Source organism: Carettochelys insculpta, chromosome 2 (genome assembly GCF_033958435.1).
Source record: "Carettochelys insculpta isolate YL-2023 chromosome 2, ASM3395843v1, whole genome shotgun sequence".
NCBI classification, from domain to species: Eukaryota; Metazoa; Chordata; order Testudines; family Carettochelyidae; genus Carettochelys; species Carettochelys insculpta.
In genome coordinates, this window is record NC_134138.1 from 247,927,551 (window position 1) to 247,951,783 (window position 24,233).

The 24,233-nt window shown below is 43.7% G+C and overlaps 1 protein-coding gene across 2 annotated transcripts in view; it reads right to left on the reverse strand.

Moving 5' to 3' along the window:
* Positions 1-4,005: 4,005 nt before the first annotated feature.
* MKX (mohawk homeobox) overlaps positions 4,006-24,233 on the reverse strand; it is a 76,033-nt gene continuing 55,805 nt past the window's right edge. For both annotated transcript variants that reach the window (XM_074986285.1, XM_074986286.1), the window contains exons 6-7: positions 6,695-6,728; positions 4,006-6,578 (exon numbers count right to left, since the gene is read on the reverse strand). In XM_074986285.1, coding sequence (XP_074842386.1) covers positions 6,392-6,578; positions 6,695-6,728 — 221 coding nt within the window. In that variant the 3' untranslated portion in view covers positions 4,006-6,391. The remainder of the gene's footprint in view (positions 6,579-6,694; positions 6,729-24,233) is intronic.

Below are 24,233 nucleotides of genomic sequence, written 5' to 3' on the forward strand. Positions count from 1 at the left end.
TGGTAAACTGGCACTTTGGAATATGATAATGAGGTGCTGCCGTGAATTTGAATCCCCATTAACATAGCCCTTCCAAAACAAGGGACTAGTATGGCCATAGATTATCATTTGAGGATGTCACCAATAACTTTGTTCTCCAAAAATCATGGCACAAAGGCTGTGGCCACACTAGCTCCTCCTTTCGGAAGGGCTATGGTAATGTGGCACTTTGGAATATGCAAATGAAGCACCTCCATGAATATGCAGCACATCATTAGCATAACAGCAGCAGCAAATGCTTCTAAACTGCTGGTTTCAAAAACGCACTCCGCCTGTGTAGCCAGGGGGCCTTTCGAAAGGACCCTGATTTCGAAAGCCCCTTCTTCCCAAAACCAGATGGGAATAAGGGGCTTTTGAAATCAGGGGGCCATTTCAAAAGGCCCACGGCTACACAGACAGTGTTTGTTTAGAAACCAGCAGTTTAGAAGCCTGTGAGGCTGCCATTATGTGAATGAGGCACAGCATATTCATGGCAGTGCCTCATTAGCATATTCCAGAGTGCCACATTACCATAGCCCTTCCGAAAGGAGGGGCTAGTGTGGCCACAGCCAAAATGTTTTAAATTTGTGTTAAAATTAAATTGATGAGCAATCAGACCTATTGCAAGTTGTACTGCTTCCGTTAAGTAAGTTGGTCTGTGTCAATGTAACTGCTTTTGTGGTGCTGTAGATATAATATTTTCATATTTACTAATTACATCACAGACAAAAGTAACTATTTAATAATGTAAACAAGAATATTGGAAGATGTGTTTTAGTTAGATTACTCTATTTTTACAATTTTGCTTTTCTATATATGCAAAAATAAAGCTTTTGTATGTATAAATTCATTGTCTTTTTTGAGACAATAATACATTCATTTTTTTTTATGGGACCTCTTACACTTGTCACAGTTTAGGGCCTCAGAATGTCATAATCTGTCCCTGTCTCATTTGAGAGTTGAGCCAGCAAGTCTATGTTCTTCCCAAATGAGCAAGCAAATACTATACACACCATGCAGAGCCCCACAAGAACACACTGATGGAAGAGTCATTCTGTCAGATACATTAGCTCCCTCCTTCCCTCAGGAGACTGAATTTTCCTTGAGCACATGGCTCCTGAGCCCCACCCTCCCCCAGTGAATTCCCAACAGGGTCAACCAAAAAAATGTTCTGTGTTCCCCACTCCATCTAAGTGGCCATAGTGAGATCACATGACCTAGTCAAAATGACAACACGCCACTGGCATCAGACTTGTACCCCATTGAAATATCCCTCTGTAAATGTTAATAGGGTTTTTCCTGATATGTTCTTTGCTGCATAATACGGTTGTGAGACATGGACTACTCTGGCCTGCTGGGGCAGACTTAAATGAATCACTAACCTTAAATGAATCTGCTGAACAGGAAAAAAGTGAAGCAGGGAATCATGGGGCAATAATACAAGAGAAGCTACAGTATTTACAGCATCCCCTCCCTTTGTGGGAGAATAGGCAAGCATTGCCCCATGTCTCATAGACACGCTACCTCTCCAGCAGGTGTTCTAAGCAGCCATACTGTTACTGATGGGCATTTTCCATTCATGCCCGCCTATGACGTGCATTTCTGATGTCGTCTATGTTTCTAAGTTCTGTGTTGGTTTTTTTTGTTACTGACTGCTCCCTGCATAGTCCCTTGTTGGCTACCGGCTGGGATACCAGGGGATGAGGAACACTTTTGCATTTTGTGCTCATGGGACCAGTAGGACCTATGACCCTCCACTGCATAACCATTCGATGTGATGGTGGCATTCTGTCACCCAGATTCAGAGCACCTGGGCAGTGTGGATAGCCAAAGCAAGAGCCACATTTTTGGAACATCGAGACCAGTGACTATAGCTTTGAAAACTCCTGTTTTAAGAGCATCCATACCAGAGTGCTCCCCTCCCCTGGGGTATACTCCATAGCCTCCGCTGGAATGAAGGCTACATTGGACTTCCTAAAATTCTCACTGGAAGGCTGTGATAGATCTGGGAATAGAATCAAGGTATTCTCCTTCAAACCATCTTTCCACCCTTCAAGATAATGTGCTGTTCCCATAAAGGAAAGACATGCCCCTAATTTGTGGTTATTTACAGCTCTGTAAATCAAGCATGTGCCATGAAGTACTAATAAAAATTGTTTAACATCAGACTTAAATAGCTAAACTCTCAACAGCAGCTCATAAAATGAGACTTGGCAGTTCTTACGTAGTTATGGTTAAATTGACAGTCCTTTAGGGAGCTAAGATAGCCAAAAGCAGTAACAGTTAAGAGCATAGTGATAGACAGTACATTCTGTTGGTTAGACAATCTTTATACCATACTCCTGAGTCCATCACATGTTGAGAAATATTACTTATCAGGGGGATGGAAGAATGAAGATATCAGTTAATGGGAGACTTTATCATTCAATAGGCTACTGAAATCATATGTTCTTCATCAATACGGGCCTAGGAAAATACAATGAGCTTTGGCATGATGGGTCCTGTTGCCACCTGCATGTAACAGGATATTTTTCAAGCAGGAAGAAAGATGGAAGGGGAAGCAAGTCCAAAAGTGCCTGAAAGGGAAAGTCAAAATCTGAAGAAGGGATCCGCTACACAAATGTAAAAAGAACATCAAGAATACACACCTCAGTTCCCTCTAAAAAGTCAGTTATGTGAGTTAAATGAGCCATGAGCAAGGTCTAAATTCTGTTGCCAATAATCACTTCCATTGCCAATTGCCCAAGCTGATATAACAGGAACATTTGGCGACCTTTCTGTAGCATGAGGCATTCATGTCTCTTTTCCACTTCAGTCCAGCTACTCCTTCTTTATTAACCAAGGTGGGTTTAGAGATGGGGCCAAAATCAGATATGAAACCCAACATTTTGAGGGATTTTGAGGGACACTGGACCAGGATCTAAATTTTGCAATCTCTCATATCCTGGAGCAGCATGTTTAAACTTTGGCATGCTCAAAATCTGGATCAAATGTTGGTAGCATGACCCCATCTCTAGGCTACATTCCTGTTATAATATGCAAAAGCAAGGCAATGCTGCAGTGCAGTGCAGGCCTGTGAACCACACCTAATAGCTCCCTCCCACCACTACATGAACTCTGACCTGACCATAAAACTCTAAATGCCAGAGGGCACTAGGAGCAGTCGGTGTCTCTCAGGCTACAATCAATCTTCCTGATATTAACCTGTGCAAGTCAAGACTGCATCCTTCATGTCAGTGCATGACTGTGGCACAGAACGGCATCAGGACACACTCGCTCACGGTTTATGTCACAGGAAGCTGGCCTAGATGCAGGCGATAAAAAGCAAAAGGCAGCCACAAACTTCCCTTTGCTATGTGACTCATACACACCCAGGGCAGCCCAAAATAGTGGCAGCACTGGCTGGGAAGGGTATCTTGTCACCATGACCAAAGACGTGTTTGCTCAGTACATCTCTGTTACAACCTTCACAAACTGGACCCCGGTCAGACTCAGTGCTAGGTACTTACCCTCACACTGGGGGACACCTCTACTGGGCACAGTTATTTTCATAGACACACAGAGGTTTGAATCGCCTTCCTGTACCAGCTTTGGAGAATAAAGTGCAGCATCTGTCAGAACATAAGAACTGTAGGCCTCAGAGCCATCAGTATGAGACTGTTCAGAGGAAACTCCCACGTGAGACTCTGAAATAGGATTCTTTGTACTCTCCTTTCCAGAGCCCAGCACACTACGCCAGGAGGATTAGTCAGCAGCCATGACCTTGCTAAGCAGCCACAGTCACCTGGGATGCACTGAGCTGCTACATTCTCTCATTCAGCAAAAGGGGTACTAACAGACAGTATCCCTTCTCCCTGTGCTTAACACTTATTGCACCCCATTCTAACAACCCCCATAGTACTACAGGAAAACAGAGAGAATATTGTATGCAAGTGATGACTAAGGAAAGAGAAATGACCATTTATTTCAAAAACAGAAAGATGTGGTTTGCAGTTATTTATTTTATTAAAATGGTTACATATGTTGAAACAAAAAGAGCAATACTAATAATATTTGTTTTTCCTACATTATAAATAATTATTGAGACTTCATTAGCTGTTGGCTCAGCTTTGATCATGATCCTTGTTATTTAAAAACACACACACACAAACTACGAGCATTTATGTTTTTAGAAAACGATAAAGCAGCAACAAAAATAAATTAAAGAAAATTGTAATGAGAAATTATGCAAATATCTGTTAATTGCAAAACATACTTGATATGTTTTGCAGGCTGTTCTCTGTGCTTTGATGATACAAAAAGACAAATATGTTTGTAAAATGGCTTGTCCTCCTCAGTTTATCCCAGAGAAGTCACTGAAAGTCCTTTTTATTTCTAACACAGACACAAATATTATTGTCATTTACTCGAATAAAAACACTGAGAATATATTTAACAGAATAGTTTGACAAGACAATCAATTTATTGTCACAAATATTTAATACCAGAATAATTTATAATAGTATGAACAAGGGTGAAGTATTTAATTTCTGTTCTTAGTTAAAAACTCACATTATTATGACAAAAATCCAGTAAGTTAGGTATCAAAAATTATTGTCATGGCATTCTAGACACATAATGATGCAAGTCAATAGGAGGTATACTTCAACTGTTCATACAGTCGTGACATGTTTCCTGCTTGGCACTTTATGTCAATGCACATCAGTAATTTAGAAAACAAAGTAAAAATATATATATGTACAAAATATTTCCATATTAATCATTTCATTGTACCCTTAACAAACCCAACATAATATTATGTTACATCAGGAAGTGTCACAGAAGTCACAAAAAGGATGATCTTTGTTATATATCTTGACATTTTAGTGCAACTGGAACAGACTACACATGCAGGGAATTTTCATTTTTGGCCCAATCCCGCTTCTACTGAAGTATATGAGCGTTTTCTTGTCACTGTCAATGGGAGCAGGAGCAAAGCGCTAGAAATAACAACTGATAGGTTACCCACAGGGAAAAAAATCCAAACCCCAAGAACAATCAGCTCTTTTCCAGTTTTCTGTAACCGATTCAGTACAAATTATATTTGGCTTCACCACTGTTTATTCAAGCGCTGGTTAGGATATTGTTGTATGAGTCAAGAAAACCTTGTACACCAAACACAAATTTCTGCTTTTACACTGATTATATCACTCAATTGCAGTCAAGTTTAGAGACTTAAAATGTTATTTTTAATGCATGGTTTAGCATTGACTTTAAACTCTTCCTAAGATACATGCTGATATTTTTCAAGCTTTCATATCCCAGATGTTTTTAATTCAGGCTTTAACTTGGAGTATATATAGTTTTGCTTTGTGTTCTTTTCCCTTGAAATGTGAATTGTCAATCAACTGTCCTTATTTGATACAATATGTACAAAATAAAAGGATTTGGACATATTAAAGTAATACGTTTCCAATGTGGAACGTTATTGAGCTCCAACACAAATAACAAACTGTGCTATACATTAGCTTGGGACCAGGAGAGACTGGTTTTGTTTATGTATATAACTACTTCAATAAGTCAATAGCAAAGCTTTAGAAGGATAAGGATAAAATCCAGATTGAATGTACAAGACTGTCTTGTTGTAACCTTCTCCACTCGAAAGCTCTAATTATCACAACGTCTGTGTGGCTGTGCATTCATATTAATCTGAATGTCTGATGTATTTCTCAACCTGTGTGTGTTTTCTACAGTATTGCACTTTTCAGCTGAGTCATTTTGGTATTTTAACACACTGCAGGTACAGGTAAGAAACATGAACAACCACCTCATTGTCATTTTGTCCAAACACAGTATACAATTTTTAATAATACTGTGGATTTTTTAAAGATTTAATGTTTTTATTAAGATTCACCAGTTATCAGTTTGTGTAAGTCAAATATGCAACAATTCTCTCAAGGGTTTCCAGCAATGTGTTCAGCCCCAGACTGCACAGGCTCACTTGAAATAATATACAAAAGATTAAGGTTAATGGCATTGTCGTTTTGAGGCATAACTGTTGTACTATGCCCACGTTATAGCTTATTGTTTGAAAGCAAGGCACTTATTGTTATAAGCAATGCAGACATTTTATGCTCACTTTGATTAACATAAAATAAGTTAATATTTTGATAAAAATGGACTTTTTTATAATTTACATGCCTTTTATAGAAGCAATTGAACATTTTATTTAATATGTTGAAAAAGTCTGGATCTGAGAGTGCATTTTAATTTTGAAACTGACCACAATGTATAAAGGACCTTTTTTTCAGTATTTGCTTCATAACCATGGATTGGATTTTGCTGAAACCCAATGTTGTGAGGAATGTCCATTTGACCAAAAAATAGCAATTTCTCAAAACTGCTGAACTACTGGTACTTTAACAGTCTTTATTTCTGATATATGTGATGACTTTTGAATGATGCAGCTGGTAGTTCCCTGCAGTTTATCCTTTCCTTGGGCAAGGTTTGTTAGGGCCATCGCTGCATTGATCTCCTTCCAGTACGTTTCATCTTTGTTTGTTCCTTTTCTGTTAGCTGCGCTAGATTCAAGCAACAACAAACATTTACATGTACAGAGTACATCTCTACCAGGACATGTGACCAGGGTACAAATTGCACAGAAAAATTCAAATGGCAAAGATAGCTCCTCACTCACCTTTCACACTTATTGGGTCCATTGTCCAATGTTTCTGAAAGCAGAGAGAAAAGCCTCTTAGTGACCATTTTGTATATGGCATTTCCCCAAACTTAGCCCCCAGTTCAGCACTGAATTGGCTAAAGTGGAGCTAAGACAACTTGTGAGATAGAGATTAGTATTCTATGAAAGCAGCTGTACAGCTATCCAATAAGAGAGCCTGAAATACACTGCACCAGGTTCACTGAAGTGTCTCAGCCAGGGGCAACTAGCACAGACCCTACGGCATTAGATGATAAAATGTCCAGTTTGAGAGGCTGCAGCCAGGTAAAGACCTGTCTGACAGAGGTGTTGTAACTCAAAAGGCCCCTAAAGCAGGCAACATTAATTGGGGGGGGGGGGTGGCAAGGGGGAGATGCTCTATGAGGATGAATTCCTCCTAGAGCGCAATGTAGCAGGCTTGGGGTGGTAGATACATTGTAGCTCTTCCAGCTTCAACAAAGGTGCTTGGCCCAGGATGCTTCCTCAAAGGTTCTGGTGGTGATGGACTTAAATGCTAAAAGAAATCCTGAGGATACCAGGAACAATTAGAAACATGAAAAAGCAGAACAACATTAACATGCTGTATGAATCTAAGGGTAAATTTGTTACAAAACAAAATTTCCACTGACAAGACAGTTTAACCAGTGTATGAGGTTTTAAATGTGACCCTGACCCAGTTTGCAACTAAACCACAAGCAGGGATTTAGAAAGGGCATGTATTTACATAAACATCAAACACACATGGTCAGTACCCATCAGTGATTTTGTTGCATTTTCTCTTTGGCTCCACCCAGAGGCATGCAGAACATTATATGTGATGTAGCTACAGCCTGCAAAATCTCAGGTGTGCAACAAATTGCATATCCAAACCTATGAAACTTGTGGGATGGCAAACCAAACTTGAAGGGCAATCTGCGCCATTGCAAATGACACCCTTGCCCACTCAAGAACAATAACTGTTCATTCAAGTAAATTCTCCCCCAGCAACAGATAGGGTCAGCTTTTCAATTAAGCACAGTAGGCACATGCCTATAGGCGCTGATGTTTCAAGGGCACTGTCTGCTAAGTATGTGATATTTCGAGCTCAACTGGATCATTTTTAGCTGTTAGCCACAGGGTTTTTTAGCAATTGTGAATTGCAGTATTTTGGGCTGTTGCTGGCCCCTCCTCTCGAGAGTTCTTGGGAGGGAACTTCCTGATTTGTCCCACCGACAGCCAAGATGCCTCACAGTGCTTGTCTCTTGGTCTGCCCCTTCCACTTAAGTGATGTTTGCAGCATGCACAAAATTATGGTTTGAGGGAGGCAGAATTTGCTTTTCCACAGAAATGGTGTTGCATTCCCAACTTTTACCCACAAGAGGCCACTCCAGCACCAAAAGAGCCTGAGCTGGCTCGGTCTGACTGGTTTGGCGGGTAGCAGCAAACTAGCAGGCTGGTGGCTGGTGTCTCTCCCAACCCAAGTGAAAGTCACAACAGCCTTCTTGGAGTCAGGCTGGGAGGCAGAGTGGGCTACACAGGGCTGCTGAGGAGTAACAGGGCCATGTGAAGAGGTGTGAGGGAGGCTACAGGCAGGGACACAGGAGGGAGGCTCCAGGTATGGTCACAACATGGGGAGGTGGGTGGGAAGCATTGTAGAGGTCTCTGGTGCATATTTGGCTTTGGAAGCATATTTTGGTTACCAACTCCCCGTCACTTGTTAAAGGAACAAGCCAATATCATGTTTATGCACTAAGATGCAGTACTATAAATTATAGGACCTCCACAGCACCTTTCCTATCAAAAACACTTTTAAACAACTATTTGATCTGAAGAAGAGCACACCAACTGCTACATGACAGACACCTGTAGTGGCTATCAATTACACAACACTTCCTGCTGAATTCCAAATATCACATTTTCTGAATGTCCATCTGTTACAAATGGATACAACATTCTCATGTGCTACTGAAAATGGTACTGGGTTAAGCTTCAGAAAGTGCTGCCCCTCAGTGATGGGAGGTGTGATTTCTGTGTACGCTTTGGACAATATTTCAGAGCCCTTGGGGATGAAAGAATAGTTTACGGCAACAGTCAGACATTCTTTTTTTATTATGTATTTGTACAGAGTCCAGTACAGGAGACTCTAGTCTATAGCTGGGGTCTCTAAGTGCTACCACAACATAAACAACATAGAATTATGAATTCTATTGTAGTAGTGGTAGTACCTTCCTTTCTGCTCCCAACTGCACAAGCACCCAAGGTTAGACACTGATTGGCCAAAAATGCTTCATCCTGCTCCCATTATCCACCCAAAGAGACCAATCAGACTGAACTATTCCTTGTTGTTTATAACAAAAAGCATCAAACAATCTCCTACCAATGGGATCCAATATACCTTTCTATTAACAGAAGTGTTCAGTATAAAGTAAGCATTAAAACTAGAACGTTCAGTGCCAAAATTATAGTTAACCGACAATAATAGTTCCATAACGCAGTACAGTGTTTTTCAGAAGTCACATAATTACCATTATTAATACAGTATACAAAGGCCACGTCTACACTACAAAAATAACTTCAAAGTTGCTTACTTCGAAGTACGACTTTGAAGTAGCAGACTTCGAAGTTGAGCATCTAAAGACAACCTACTTCAAAGTTAAACTTCGAAGGAGGGCATTACTGCATTCCTGTGAATGGAATACGGACTTAAAAGTCAGGGAAAAACGTGTAGACTCTCTGCAGGCTACTTTGAAGAGTTAACTTCAAAGTTAGTTCCTAGTGTAGATGCACCCAAATAGTATATTCTCTTTTACATCTTAAAAAGTTCTGTAAAATTATTAACTTGTTAATAATACCGACAACTCTTGTGAGGTAACTCTTATTATCCTCATTGGAACAAATGGGAAACACGAGATGCAACATAATGAAGGTGACACTATTCACTTCCAACCTCATCAACTGCAAAAGAACAGTTAAAAGTCAATTATTTTGGCTCCTATGCTTGCCCTGAGCCCTCCTGCAAATTTTGATATTTTCATCATCACCTCTTTCAAAAGTTATGTATTTCAAAAATATTTTTTCTCTCTCTTACTACTGTGTGAAAGACCCACCCAAACTGACTATCCGTCTACAAAAGAGAAGCAGGGTAACTGGCTAGATAGAACAGGCTCTCACGTGTATTAGGTCAAAATGAGGAAACAGCAAAGTATTTTTTTTCTCCAGTGTCTTTCCAGTATATTTATCTTAGCTCTTATTTGTAACAATAAAAGACAAAACTGCAGACAGATATGCGGTTTGCAAATTGATGGTATCCCTTTACATAACTTGTCCAATGCCACAGAAGGAATTGGCATAAAAGCCAGAAGCATACAGGAGCATTCCATGCAACTTGTACAGACCCCAACAAACTCAGATTTCCTTATTTTGACGTATACAGCAGTTTTCAGTTATTTCAAAAACACTCATGGGCCTGTTAAGTTATTTTGGTCTAGTCCTAGTATGGAAAGAGGTTGGAATTTAAGAACAATGCTTTTGATAATATAACTTACAGCTATAGCTTAATCTTCATGTTGATATGACAGTATTATTCTTATACTATGCATGTGTGCAATTACGACCAGCTTCTCCAAATTTCCTTCTAGTGAGTAACTAAAGAAAAAAAACAATCAATTGTGCTGCATCCTGATTAAGAGATGCACATTTTCTTTCCGGGACTGACCCACCTATATAAGAAAAATAAGCTGTCACCAAGGGTGCAAGGCTTTAAGGGGTGACAAATTAGATGGAAGTGTTTTTATTCTCTATTTAAAAATATATTAATACATTATCTCTTATAACCAAAAGCATCAAATATTGTACTTGTAAAACAGTGCAGCATTGCCATGTCAGAAGTTGAGTTATATTATTTATTTCACATTGTGGAGCATGGCTGCATAGGTAAATACAATTAAAATGTGTCATGACATAGCTTCAAAAGAGTCACTTCCAGGTTTGCTGTGTGAAGGGACAGGGTCTGGCTGTTCAGTCATTCTCAGTGCCCAGTGCTGGTCGGTCATACAGTTCAATCAGTGTTGCTCACTGCTTAGTGAAGGCCAGTCAGCAACCCACATCAGCTGTTCTGCAGCATTACAAGTCATGATACCAAGATGCTGTGCCCACAAAGAATTTGTATTATGTTGGTAAAAGGTTTAAACAAGAATGTAAAAGGAGAATCGCAAAAACTTGTAAGATTAAGATTATGTGTGTATTGTACACTATTACTGTTAAGGCTTGTCTACGCAAGCCCCCTCCTTGAAAGGGGGCTTGTAAACGAGCCCGATCGGTGAATAGCAATGAGGTGCTGTGCTGCACATGCAGTGCCTCATTAGCATAATTCTTGCCGCATGAACTTTGAAGGTGTGAACTTTGAAGCGCTGGCAAGCCGTGTAACTGTGGGCACTTCAAAGTACCCACACAACTTTGAAGTTCCCTTACTTCCAAAACGACAAAATTCACGCAAAACGGACTAGTGACAGAAGGGGGTTTAGCCAGCAGAGGCACATCTACATGGTCTCTTTCCTGGTGGCAGACCCCTCTGCCGAGAACGAAATCCCATGCAGCTATGCTAATTAGCCATGTGAGTAGGCAAATGGAAAGCCATTTGTAGTTTCCAGAAACCTGCTTAGCATAGCTCTGCTGGCAGCGGAGCTGATGATCCAGGCCGTGTAGACGTGGCCTCAGTATTTGGCTTCTGTTGCGAAATGTTTTGCAATTCTGAAATTGGTAGCTCATTTACTAAAAACGGTTCAAAGAATTGGAAAAACATCTGTCTTCTCATGAAAAAAGTCCTGAACATTTGGAACAATTACAAAATTGGAAAGAACTTAAACTATGAATGAAAAAAAAAAAACCCAGACAACTATTGATGAAGAAAATGTACATGTAATCAAGCAAGAAGAAGAATACTGAAGCCAAATAATGGTGCATCTGGTGGCTTTAGTGAGAGTTCTCAGTAGGCAAAACCTGCCATTCCACAGCACAAATGAAAAATTATACAGTGGAAGAAGTGTTTCCTTTAATTTCTTCCATCCGTGTGTTGAATAAATTTTGTCATGTGCATAAAGGTGTGTGCACTACCATTAGAAACACATGCTGCCAGCTGTGGGTGCTATAGGCACTCTGCTAACTAGCTGAGTGGCATTTGAATCTCTCATTGGCAGCTGCCCAAGTACTCATTCTAGAGAGAACACTGAGTGTAGGTAATGGGAATGTCTTAAAATTTATTGAATACCACGCTTGCTTTGATCCAGTCATAAAGGAGCATCTTATAAAATAAATGACCATGAAACTCATGTTCATTACCTTGGAAAACTCTGCAGAATAAGTTGAGTTAACTCTAGCAAAAGCTATTCAAGAGGAAATGTTAGAAACTGCCCATATTGCAAAACAGTTTTCAGTAATTCTGGACTGTGCACCAGATGAGAATCATAGCGAGTAGATGACAGTGATCATTCACTTTGCAGATACATCAAAATCTGTAGTTGAGGATAATGCTGAAGTGATCATAAAGGAACATTTTTTATATTTATATCTCTGGAGACAGCTGGTGTTTTTATGACTGAATGTATTCTATGAGAATTTGAAGGCGTATCCTCATCTAATGAACAACTTACATGGCCAAGGCTATGACACTGGGAGTAAGATGAAGGGTAAAGACAATGGTGTACAAAAAGGAATAATAGGCTTTTTTTTGTTCCTTGAAGTACATAGTCCCTGAATTTTGCTGTCAATGATGCTGCCAGATGTTGCTCGGAGGTAAACAGTTTCTTTGACCTGGTGCAATGCATATGTGGATTTTTTCCAGTTCAACATTTCATTGGGAAGTTCTTCATGCCCTTATGTATTCTCTAGCTCTGAAACCATTAAGTCAAAGAAGATGGGAGAGTCAAGTTGATGCCTTGAAGCCTCTTCAACAAGAGCTTGAAAATATCTATGATGCACTAACTGAAGTTTCTGATGATGCTACTCTAATAAGCTCAGCTGGCAAAGTGGTGCATGCAGATGCAGAAGTTCTTGCAAATGGCCTTTACAAGTTCAAAATTGTAGTTTCACTCATTTTGTGGTATTGTGTATCTTGTTTGAGATTAACCTTACTAGTAAGAAACTTCAGGCAAAAGACTTTGACATGCATTCTGCTATACAACAGCTGCAAGACAGTAAGAAGTTTCTGGAGGAATGCAGGAATCATAAAAAGTTTGAAAAGATACTAGTATTTGCTCATGATACCATTTACGTTAAACTAGTAGATGCTCAAGAGCTTACTGATGAATTTGAACTTTGAACTAGAACTAGCATGTATTCAGAGATAGACTCCACAGCTCATATATGAGGCAAAAGAAGAATGAGTTCAGGATCCAAAACAAAACTTAGAAGTAAATTACTTTTCAGTCCTAGATACTGCAATTCAGTCAAAGAATTATTTGAGCAGATACACCTCAATCTGTCCTGGCATTTATTTGTAAACACAGACTCACAGACAGCTTTTCCAACATTTTCACTGCTCTTCAAATTCTCTTGACTCTTCCAGTTTCAGCTGCAAGGGGGAGCTTAGCTTTTCAACGTTAAAACTGATAAAGACATAAGTATGTTGAAAGAGAGACTTTTTGGACTGGTCACCATCTTGATAGAACAAGAAAAAGCTTAAAAACTTTGTCTCAGACAACTTATTGCCCAATTGGCAAAAGCAAAAGCATGAAAAGCAAAGTTCTAAATAAGAAAAACAAGCAGTCCTACAGCACTTTGAAGACTAACAAATTTATTTATTTATTTATGTATTACATAATGAGCTTTCATGGATAAAGAGAAGTTACTCACCTGTAGTAACGATGGTTCTTCGAGATGTGTCCCTGTGGGTGCTCCACAATAGGTGTCGGGCTCGCCCGGGGCCGCAGATCGGAAATCTTCCAGCAGTTTCTCCTGGATCGCACATGCGCCGGCGTGCGCTGCCCCCCTGCACGCCCCCAGCTACGTGCACGATCCAGTCCCCGCCAGTTCCTTGACCAACCGCCTCGGATGCTCCTGAAAAACACTAGACAGAGATCCGAAGCGGGGAGGATGGGCGGGTGGTGGAGCACCCACGGGGACACATCTCGAAGAACCATGGTTACTACAGGTGAGTAACTTCTCTTTCTTCGAGTGGTCCCCGTGGGTGCTCCACAATAGATGACTACCCAGCAGTAACCCAAGTAAGGAGGTGGGTAATCGGTTTATGTGCAGCTTGCCCCTGAGAGGACCGCTGTCGACAGATGGGTATCCTCTCAGAATACCCAAGGCAGGGCATAACGCTTGGCAAAGGTGTCATACGATGACCAGGTCGCCGCTCTACAGATGTCTGTTAACGCGATGCCCTTGAATAAGGCTGTTGACGCCGCCACTGCCCTGGTGGAGTGAGCCCTGGGTGGGGCCAGCAAAGGAGTCTTTCGAAGTTCGAAGCACATTGTTATACAGGGCACAATGTGCTTTGAGATTTTCCGGGAAGAGAGACCCAGGAGCGAGAGAGACTAGAAGCCTGTCCGTTTTCCAGAAGGACTTAGTTCTGTCTGTGTAGAAGGCCAACGCCCTCCTCACATTTAGGAGATGCAGGCGTGCCTCCTTGCCGGAGCTGTGAGGCTTCGGGTAAAACGAGGGTAAAACTATTGGCTCGTTAAGATTGGACTCCGGAGAGACTTTTTTCTTGGCACAAAGGCTGGGTGCAGCCTTAAGGTTCCCGCCTCCTTTGAGAATACTGTGCAGTGCGGCGTTGCCATCACTGCCGCGAGCTCACTGACCCTGCTGGCTGACATAGTTGCAAGGAGGAAGGTTGTTTTTATCGTAAGGAGGCGTATGGGAACTGTGGCTAATGGTTCAAAAGGTGGACCCGATAGCGTACTGAGCACCAAGCCCAAATTCCACGATGGTGGAAGCAGTTTCCAAGGGGGGTACAGGTTTACCAGCCCCTTCAAGAACCTGGTAACAATAGGATGGGCGAATACCACGGGCCCTTCCTCTGTATGCCGAAAAGGCTGATATAGCGGCGAGGTGGACCTTTAGCGAGGATAGAGAAAGCCCGCCTCTCTTGAGGTCCAATAAGTATTCTAATATTACAGGTATAGGAATGTCAAGGGGAGCTAACTGCTTGGCAGAACACCAGGCTGTGAAACGAGTCCATTTGTGCTTGTAAGTCCGCCTGGTGGAGGTCCTTCGGCTACATTCCATGACTACTTGTGCTCCCTCCGTACACGTGCTCTTTAAGGAGCTGAGCGATGGATTAGCCATGCTTGTAGGTGCAGACCTTAAGGGTGCGGGTGCACTATAGACCCTTGAGCCCATGGGAGTAAGTCCGGCGCCACCAGTAGAGGGAGCGGTGGGCGGTCCGACATGCACAGAAGCAAGGGAAACCATTGCTGCCGATCCCAAGCGGGACTATGAGTATCGTGCAAACTCTCTCCCTTCTGGCTTTGTGCAAGACCTTGCGGATAAGCACTGCGGGGGAAACGCGTAAAGTAGGGAGCCCTTCCATGAAAAACATGAATGCGTCCCCCAGGGACCCCCGCCCCACTCCTGCTCTGGAGCAGTGCTGGGGACACTTTTTTTTTTTTTTTTGTACTGGGTGGCAAACAGATCGATCTGGGGAAACCCCCATGTACGAAAAATGTGCTGTAGCAGATCGGAGCGGATCTGCCATTTGTGCGTGATTGCGAAGCGCCTGCTCAGCTGGTCTGCATTCACGTTGTGCGCGCCCGGCAAGTACGAGGCTTTCAACGTTATGTTGTTGGCAATGCACCGATTCCACAATTGGAGTGCTTCCGCACATAGGGCACGGGATCGTGCTCCTCCTTATCGATTGATGTAGACCATAGTGGAGGTATTGTCGGTATTGAATCCCGACTACTTTGCCATGCAGGTAATCCCGAAAATGTTTGCAGGCGTTGAACACTGCTCTGAGCTCCAGTATGGATATGTGCAGTGGCTGTTCCGCAGGGGACCATAGCCCTTGCGTTACCTTGTCGCCGATGTGCGCTCCCCATCCCATGTGGGAGGCGCCGGTAGTAAGAAAAATAGAAATTTGTGGTTGGTGAAAAGGCACCCCCACTAGCAGATTCTCAGGGTTTTCCCACCACGCCAGGGATCTGCGCACCTCTGTTGTGGGCGACACCACCCTGTGGACAGTGTGGGATGCCGGTTTGTAAACGCTCGCCAGCCAATGCTACAGGCTTGACATGTGCAACCTGGCATTCTGTACCACAAACGTCGCTGCCGCCATATGGCCCAGCAGCTGTAGGCATGGTGAGATCGGCACCGTGGGGCTGTATGTAATGACTTGCACCAGCGAACTGATTGCATGGAAGTGGGCATCGGGTAGGTACACCCTTGCTGTGATAGAGTTTATGCGTGCCCCTATGAACTCTATATGTTGTGTGGGTTCGGACTTTGACTTTACGAGGTTGATGACTAGGCCCAGCGAAGAAACGTGTCTGCTGTGACGCGTATCATGCGTGAGACCTCTGCCTTCGAGGTCCCTTTTAGCAGGCAGTTGCCCAGATATGGGAAAAATAAACACCCCCTGTCCGTGCAGGTAGGCTGACACCACTGCCAAGGTTTCGGTGAAGACTCTGGGGGCCGAGGAGAGGCCAAACGGAAGAACTCTGTGCTGGAAGCACTCCTGGCTGACCGTGAAGCAGAGGAAGCGTCTGTGTGCCGGGTGGATTGTTATATGAAAGTAAGCATCTCGTCAGTCCAGTGCTGCAACCCAGTCTCCATCGTCCAGTGCCATGAGTATCAAGGCAACTGTGATCATCCAAAACCGTTGCTTGCGCAAGTAACGGTTGAGGCCCCGAAGATCTAAGATGGGCCTCCGGTGTCCCGTTTTCTTCTCTGATAGGAAGTAGCGTGAATAAAAACCTTCCCCTGGAATTATTCCGGCACTCTTTCCACCGCACTTGTGAACATAAGATGAGTCACCTTCTGCTTGAGCCTCGCCTCGTGGCAGCGCCCCTGAGGTGAGGCCTGGTGGGAGGCTTCGTCGGTGGAAGTGACTGGGAGGAGATCGTGCAACTGTGGCTATGATCTCCAGCACCCATATGTCTGTGGTGATCTTTTGCCATTGGGAGTGGAACGGTCTGAGGCGATGATGGAACATGAGATGAGAGTGGCATTGAGCGAGGGTATTGATAGTGCAGCCCCCGACATACCCATCAAACTTGTTGCCTTTGAGGCCTGACCCGAGGGCGTACGGCTTTGTTGAGAACGTCGCCTAGGGGTTCTGTACTGTTGCCGCTATTGATAGCGCCCGTGGCCGTAGCCCCGTTGATATTGAGCACGCTGAGGTTGTAAGCATAGCGTCTTTGTTGAGGATAAAATTTTTCCCTCCTGTATGGGGAAGTATAAATGCCCGAGCTTCTAAGTGTAGCTCTCGAGTCCTTACTGGAGTGAGGGACCGAGTCGGTTGAGTCTGCAAAACAGCTTTTGTGTATCAAACGGAAGGTCCACGATCTTCGCTTGTAGGTCCCTCGAGATACCCGACGTCTAGGGCCAGGATTCTCTATGCATGACCACTGCTGTAGCCGTTGAGCATGCTGCCGTGTCCGCCACGTCCAGGGCAATCTGAACTTCCGTCTGTGATGCTGCGTAGCCCTCTTGAACAATCGCCTTTAACACCAGCTTTTTGTCTTCCGGGAGTGAATCCATGAGGGGAGTAAGCCCGGAGTAATTATCAAAATTATGGTTTGCTAGGTGTGCCCATAATTTGCCATTCTCAATCGCAGGATAGGAGAGGAATATACCTTCCTGCCAAACAGCTCTAGCTTCGTAGCATCTTTGTCTGATCCCCCGATTTGTACTGAGAAGCCTTTGACCTCTGCTGGGACGACCTGACCACCAAAGAATTTGGTTGTGGGTGACTGAAGAGGAACTACATGCCCTCTGCCGGGACGAAGTATTTCTTATCCGCTCTCCCATTCGTAGGCGGAACAGAGGCTGGAGTCTGCCATATAGTAATGGCTGACTCCAGAATGGCTTCGTCCAGCGGAATAGCAATTTTGGATGAAGCCGGGGGTCTCAGATTTTTCAGGAATTTGTGATGTTTCTCCTGCACCTCTGCCGTTTAAATGTCATGCGCAAAAGCCACCCTTTAAAACAGCTCCTGAAACTGTTTAAGGTCATCCCGGGGAGAGATATCCCCGGGGGCCATGGCCTCGTCTGGGGAGGATGAGGAGGAACCCCTAAGGTAAACCTCCCTTGAACCCTCGGGTTCCCGCAGGCGATGACACACTTGCTCGCTGGAGGATTGTGAAGGAAAGTCTCGGGGTTCTAAATTTAACTCCCCTTGAGACAACTGTGTTTCCGTCCCCAATCGGGAGAGCCCACAGGGGTACTGAGCGGCCGGGGGTGGGGACCTGCCCCTGGGTGCAGGCCTGTGGTTTGTCTGTGTCCAGCCTGATAGGGACGACCATGGCAGTATGGCAAGGGTCCGGAGATGGAGACCTGGACCACTCACGGGGTGTGTACCCCTGATGTCTGGGAGAGCGAGACCTCCGCGGCGACACCGATAGAGGTGAAACTGGCTTGTGACAGTACTCCAGGGGGATCCAATCCCAGAAAATGGTGAAGGTGGCCCAAGCCGTGGTGACATCGGTTGGAGGAACGGAGAAGGCGGTTGTTTTTTTTTTTTGTTTCTTTTTCCCCTGATGGGCCAGTGGAGACACAGGCCTTTGGTGCAGCGTGTGTATCACAGGTGGAGGGCTTGGTGCTAACAGCAGCGCAGCCCTGTCCAGAAATGGACTGCGGTGCCGGGTTTTTGATGTTGCCTTGCCCCTCCGTTGCGGGGCCGGCACCGGCCCCTCCCCTGCCGGGAATCTCGGCCCCGCTGTTAGCACCACGCTCGGCACCGTCAGCGGGTATCCCCCTCCAGTGCCTGCAGGCTCCATGCCTGGCACCCCTGCACCACTGGTGCCGCAGGGGTCTGTGCCGCCTGTGACAGTGCCGCCGCCTGAGTATGCGGCCAGTAGCTGTGTGCTCCGCTCGTCCTGCTCGCTGCAGATGCACGGCAAGGATCAAGCCAAGGAGGGAAGACAGCCGGTAGCTGTGTGCTCCGCTCGTCCTGCTCGCTGCAGATGCACGGCAAGGATCGAGCCAGGGAGAGTTCCCTCCGTTTCTGCACTGAGGGGGGCGGTGGTCAGAGCACAGTGAGAACGCGGCCGGGTAGCCTGCAATTCCCGCAGGCGTCGGATGCCTTCGCTATGCCCCACGGAGGCCGGCAGAGCTTCACAGCATGACTCACGCTGTGTAAAACCTGAAGAGGCCATTGTGGTGAGTCCTTTATTGTTAAGAGGGTACTTAGCACTTAATCCGTGCCTTTCCTCCTCAAAGAGTGATCACCGGCCTGCGGCAGTGGGAGGCCTAAGGGCCTTCCACGTCCGCTCTGTTCTTCTCCGCTCCTCTCTTTTTCCCTTTTTTTTTTTTGCTGGTATTCTCTTTGTCTTTGCTTTCTCTCTTCTTTTTTTTTTTTTGTTTAATAACCGAAAAACAACAAATTACACGTGGAAAAAAACCACTAAGTAATCTGACTCTGGCCTTAGCCTGAGTGGATTCCGTCTGCAGCTGATGGCGGTTGAGAAGGAACTGGCAGGGACCGGATCGTGCATGCGGCCAGGGGCGCGCAGGGGGGCAGCACGCGCCGGCGCATGCGCGATCCAGGAGAAACTGCTGGAAGATTTCCGATCTGCGGTGCCGGGCAAGCCCGACACCGATTGTGGAGCACCCACGGGGACCACTCGAAGAAGAAAACTCACTTCTTCAGATTCTTAGATTTGGACTTCATCTGAAGATTCAGACCTGAAAGATCTGAAAGATCAGATCTGAGTGCGAAAATCTGAAAACCTATAGAAGTGGGCCTTACCAACAAAAGCTCATTACCTAATAAATAACTTTGTTAGTCTTTAAGGTGCTACAGGACTGCTGGTTTTTGAAGTTACAGACTAAAGCGGCTACCTCTCTGAAAGTTTCATAAACAATGGCCCAATGCAAAAGGTTTCCAAAAATCAGTTCTTTTGGAAGGAAGACAGTTGCAACCTGAAATGCAATTGTTTATAATGCTGACAAGAAACTCTGAATACAACTCAAAATGTTTAAAAAACTTTTAAGTGTCAGACTCTGGGTGATTTGAATGCAAGTAAATAAAGGTAAAATTTCATTCTAGACTTCTCATTTTTTTCTGTAGTGAATATGGGGGGATTCACCAGAGTCATACTTTGCCTAGCGCACCAAAAATCCTTTGGCTGGCCCTGACCACTTCCCTCCTGTTTTATGTAACTTATAAAAAGGTCATGCCAAATTGTAATCTTTGGGCTCCATACTCTGCTTTTTGCTATCATTTAGAATAGGCAGAGCAAATGGAGCTTGTAATTTGAGGAGGAAGTGCTTTGTATAAGACGGGTGGAGAGAAAAAAAAGAGAATGCTACAGATTATTATATAGTGAAAACAAACCAACGTGGGCGTTAAGATACAAGAAATCAATCTTATGTGACAACCATATTTAAAAGCCATATACAAATGTATAGCTTCCTTATGAATCTATTGCAGAAATAAAGATATCTCTGATATAAAGGTTCTTTTCGGCCCTAAATTGTGAATATCTGCTGATTTGATAGGCCTCGTATAAAACTTATCTTCATTGTAAAATTGGCAGCAGCACAGTTGGCTGTTTCTCTTTCCTCCTCTTATGCAGTCTTTTGCTGCTTCTGGAGACCCTGGTTTCACACGTGCTGACCAGCATTTTCAAAACAAGCAAAAGAAAGAAACAAAAGGAGAAAGAAGGATGAGCCATAACAAGAGGCAGTTGAATGAAAAATAAAGTTACCAATGTATGTAAATTAGTGATGATGTGATATCATTCTCCTGGTTAGACACATCTTCATTGTATAATGATTTTCAAATCACTGTTTAAGAGTACATGACTTAAATGGCAATGTGAGAAAGTAGAGGGGATGCTGAGTTGCATGGAGTTAATATTACTATATTAATTCACATTGCTATACCGCCTTTCTTTTCAGCGTATCCCATAGTAAACCATAAACCACTCATCATCACTACAATCCAGCCATCTCTGGAGTACAAAGGAGCAAGCACACAGAGTACAGCAAGCTATACAACAGAATGGGAAGACTATTTTAACCATGAGCACTGGGCCATTTTTCTGCTCTGACAAAAAGTGCCATTTAATGTCCATGCACAACCAGTTGCAAATTCTGAAGGAACCAAGCAAAGTAATCAGCAGTTCCTCCAGTTTGAGTGGAGGAAGTACGAGCTGACCCACCTCAGTATTCCATCCATTCTGATTCTTTAAACACATCCTTTTTTTCTGGGGGGACTAATTTTGTTCAGCTAGTGGAAAACTCTATCAAATAGCTTTGTAGAGCATTTATAATCATCTTCTGACCCTAGAAACTGGTGCAGACATTTCAAAAAGACAGATCCCTTTGTGTTTCCCTGCCCCACGTTACTGTTCTACAGAAGTCCCATAACAGATGAATTATAGAGGAAGGAGTATAGAATGGTTCTCTCGCTCTGAATCTGACTGCTGTAGATAGCCTGTTTTTGTTTTTTGCACTGAAGAAAGTTGCTCTTCCCTATCTTCCCATCATAGGCATCTGCAAATTTCCAGTCAGTGAAACTGTTCAAGGCAGTTGACAGCCTAGAGAATCTGGCCTGTCTTCACCTGAAATCAGAATTTAATGTTTCTCCCCTGGGGAATTTTCTGTCTGCTTTGTGGATATGGTTGATCAGATTTCGAACAGGTTGGTTGCCTCTGACAAGAGTTATTTGTATCAGGTCAGGATAGAAGAGCTGGTTGACTTACAGCCAATATTCGTTGAAGAGGTGCTGGGGAGCATCAAGCTGTGACCTGTGAACAGGACCCACATCCATCATACTGGTATAATGTAGGGAGCGTATACAGTGGTCACACTTGGAAGAAATTTGTCAATACCTTGTTTTGTGGAGCCGAAGGAGGAAAGCTGCCAGAGACTCTCAAATGAATGACCTTTAACCCCACATTCAGGAGACCAGCTCTTTAAACTGATGCTCTCACTGACGATTACCTTTGCTGTATGAGACAAAAGGTTACTGAGAAGGCTGTGACCAAGTAGCTCCAGCAACACTTTGCCTTGGCCCCTTTCAGTCTAATGTTAGATCTGGCTCCAGTACAGATAATGAACTGGTCTTTCTGGCTAATAATTTCTGTCATGGAACAAAGATCAGGCAACTGTACTGTACTGATAGAGAATGGCTACGTCTACACATGAAGCCTACATCGAAATAGCTTATTTCGATGTAGCAACCTATTTCGATGAATAACGTCTACACGTCCTCCAGGGCTGGCAACGTCGATGTTCAACTTCGATGTTGCGCAGCACCACATCGAAATAGGCGCTGCGAGGAAACGTCTACACGCCAAAGTAGCACACATAGAAATAAGGGTGCCAGGCACAGCTGCAGACAGCGTAACAGGGCGGACTCAACAGCAAGCCGCTCTCTTAAAGGGCCCCTCCCAGACACAGTTGCACAAAACACCACAAGATCCACAGAGCCGACAACTGGTTGCAGACCCTGTGCCTGCAGCATGGATCCCCAGCTGCCGCAGCAGCAGCCAGAAGCCCTGGGCTAAGGGCTGCTGCCCACGGTGACCATAGAGCCCCGCAGGGGCTCGAGAGAGAGCGTCTCTCAACCCCCCAGCTGATGGCCGCCATGGCGGACCCCGCTATTTCGAAGTTGCGGGACACGCAATGACTACACGGTCCCTACTTCGACGTTGAACGTCGAAGTAGGGCGCTATCCCCATCTCCTGATGAGGATAGCGACTTCGACGTCTCGCCGCCTAACGTCGAAGTTAACTTCGAAATAGCGCCCGATGCGTGTAGCTGTGACAGGCGCTATTTCGAAGTTAGTGCGCTGCTACTTCGAAATAGCGTGCACGTGTAGACACGGCTAATAAGACAAAGTATATCTTATTGCCTCTGTATAAATCTATGGTATGTTCACATCTTGAATACTGCATACAGATGTGGTCAACTCATCTCAAAAAAGACATAGTGCCACTGGAAAATGTTCAGAAAAGGGCAACAAAAATTACTAGGGGTTTTGAATGGGCAAGATTAAAAAAACTAAAACTTCAGTTTAGAAAAGAAGGGGCAAAGTGGGACTATGATACAGGTCTATAAAATCATGACTGGAATGGATAAAGTGAATATGGAAAAATTACTTGTCCCCATAACATTTGAACTAGGGGTCACCTAATTAAATTAATAGGTAGAAGATTTAAAACAAACAAAAGTAAGTTTCTCTTCACACAGGACACAGTCAACTTGTGGAACTCCTTGCTAGAGACTATTGTGAAAACCAGGATTTATCAGGGTTCAAAAAGAACTAGATAAATTCACGGAGCTGGGGAGGTTAGGTCCATCAATACTTATTAGCTAGTCTGGGTAGGAAGGGTGTCTCTAGACTGTCTGTCAGAGGCTGGAAATGGATGACAGGAGAGGGACCACTCAGTTATTACCCATTCTGTTCATTTTCTCTGGGGTATATGGCATTGGCCACTGTTGGAACGCAGGATACTTGGCTAGATGGATCTTTGGTCTGACCCAGTATGGACATTCTTATGTTATGTTCTTAGACATGTTCAGATTTTCACTTTATTTTAAAAGTTTAACTAGGAGTTTGTAAAGATTAAAATAAAGCTTTTAAAGTAAAAAAGTTAAGTTAAATGCAGTTAAGTTAAATGCAGCCAGGATAAAGCTCTATTACATTCCATGGCAAGCTCCAATTCCCCCAATTGTTTTTTTTATTAAAAGTAAGGAGTAAGGGAGTGGGTTTCAAAGCCTTTTTTCAATCCTATGTTGACACTATGGCAGTAAAATCTGATGTTTTTATGCTAGTTGGCTGTGGGTTTGGGAGCAGACCCTATACACACGGTATAATATTATGTTATAAATGCATACACACAGGATGTTCTCAGACTCCTGCCACAGAATTCACAAAAATGTTGGACAGAATTCCAGGGCCCCTGCTCATAACCATTTCTCAGTTCTCCCTCATCCCCAGTCAGCCATCCCCAACAGCAACAAAACATGCTTATACAATGTACAAAAATCATGTGTACAATACAAGATACACTATTGTCAGGCCATGCAGCAGAATTTCTAACCCCATGCCAGAACTGATTCCATGGTGTACTTATCCAGCACTTATCCACAGTGAAGAATGCAAAGTCAGAAGAGGGAAAGGAATTCATTGTTTTGAACATTTGTCTGTAAAAACTATTACTAACATCCCCTTGTCCATTGAAATGGACATTTGTTGATGGATCTGTATTTAGAAAGATCATGGTCAGTTTATCACGTGGTTCTTTACCTTTTCCTTAGTGAGGCTTATGCAAGAGAGAAAAACAATCACCTAAGTTGTGCCTAGACATTTATGATACCAATGCAATCACATTGGAAAGAGCAAGGGCAAATTTCACCGAGGCAA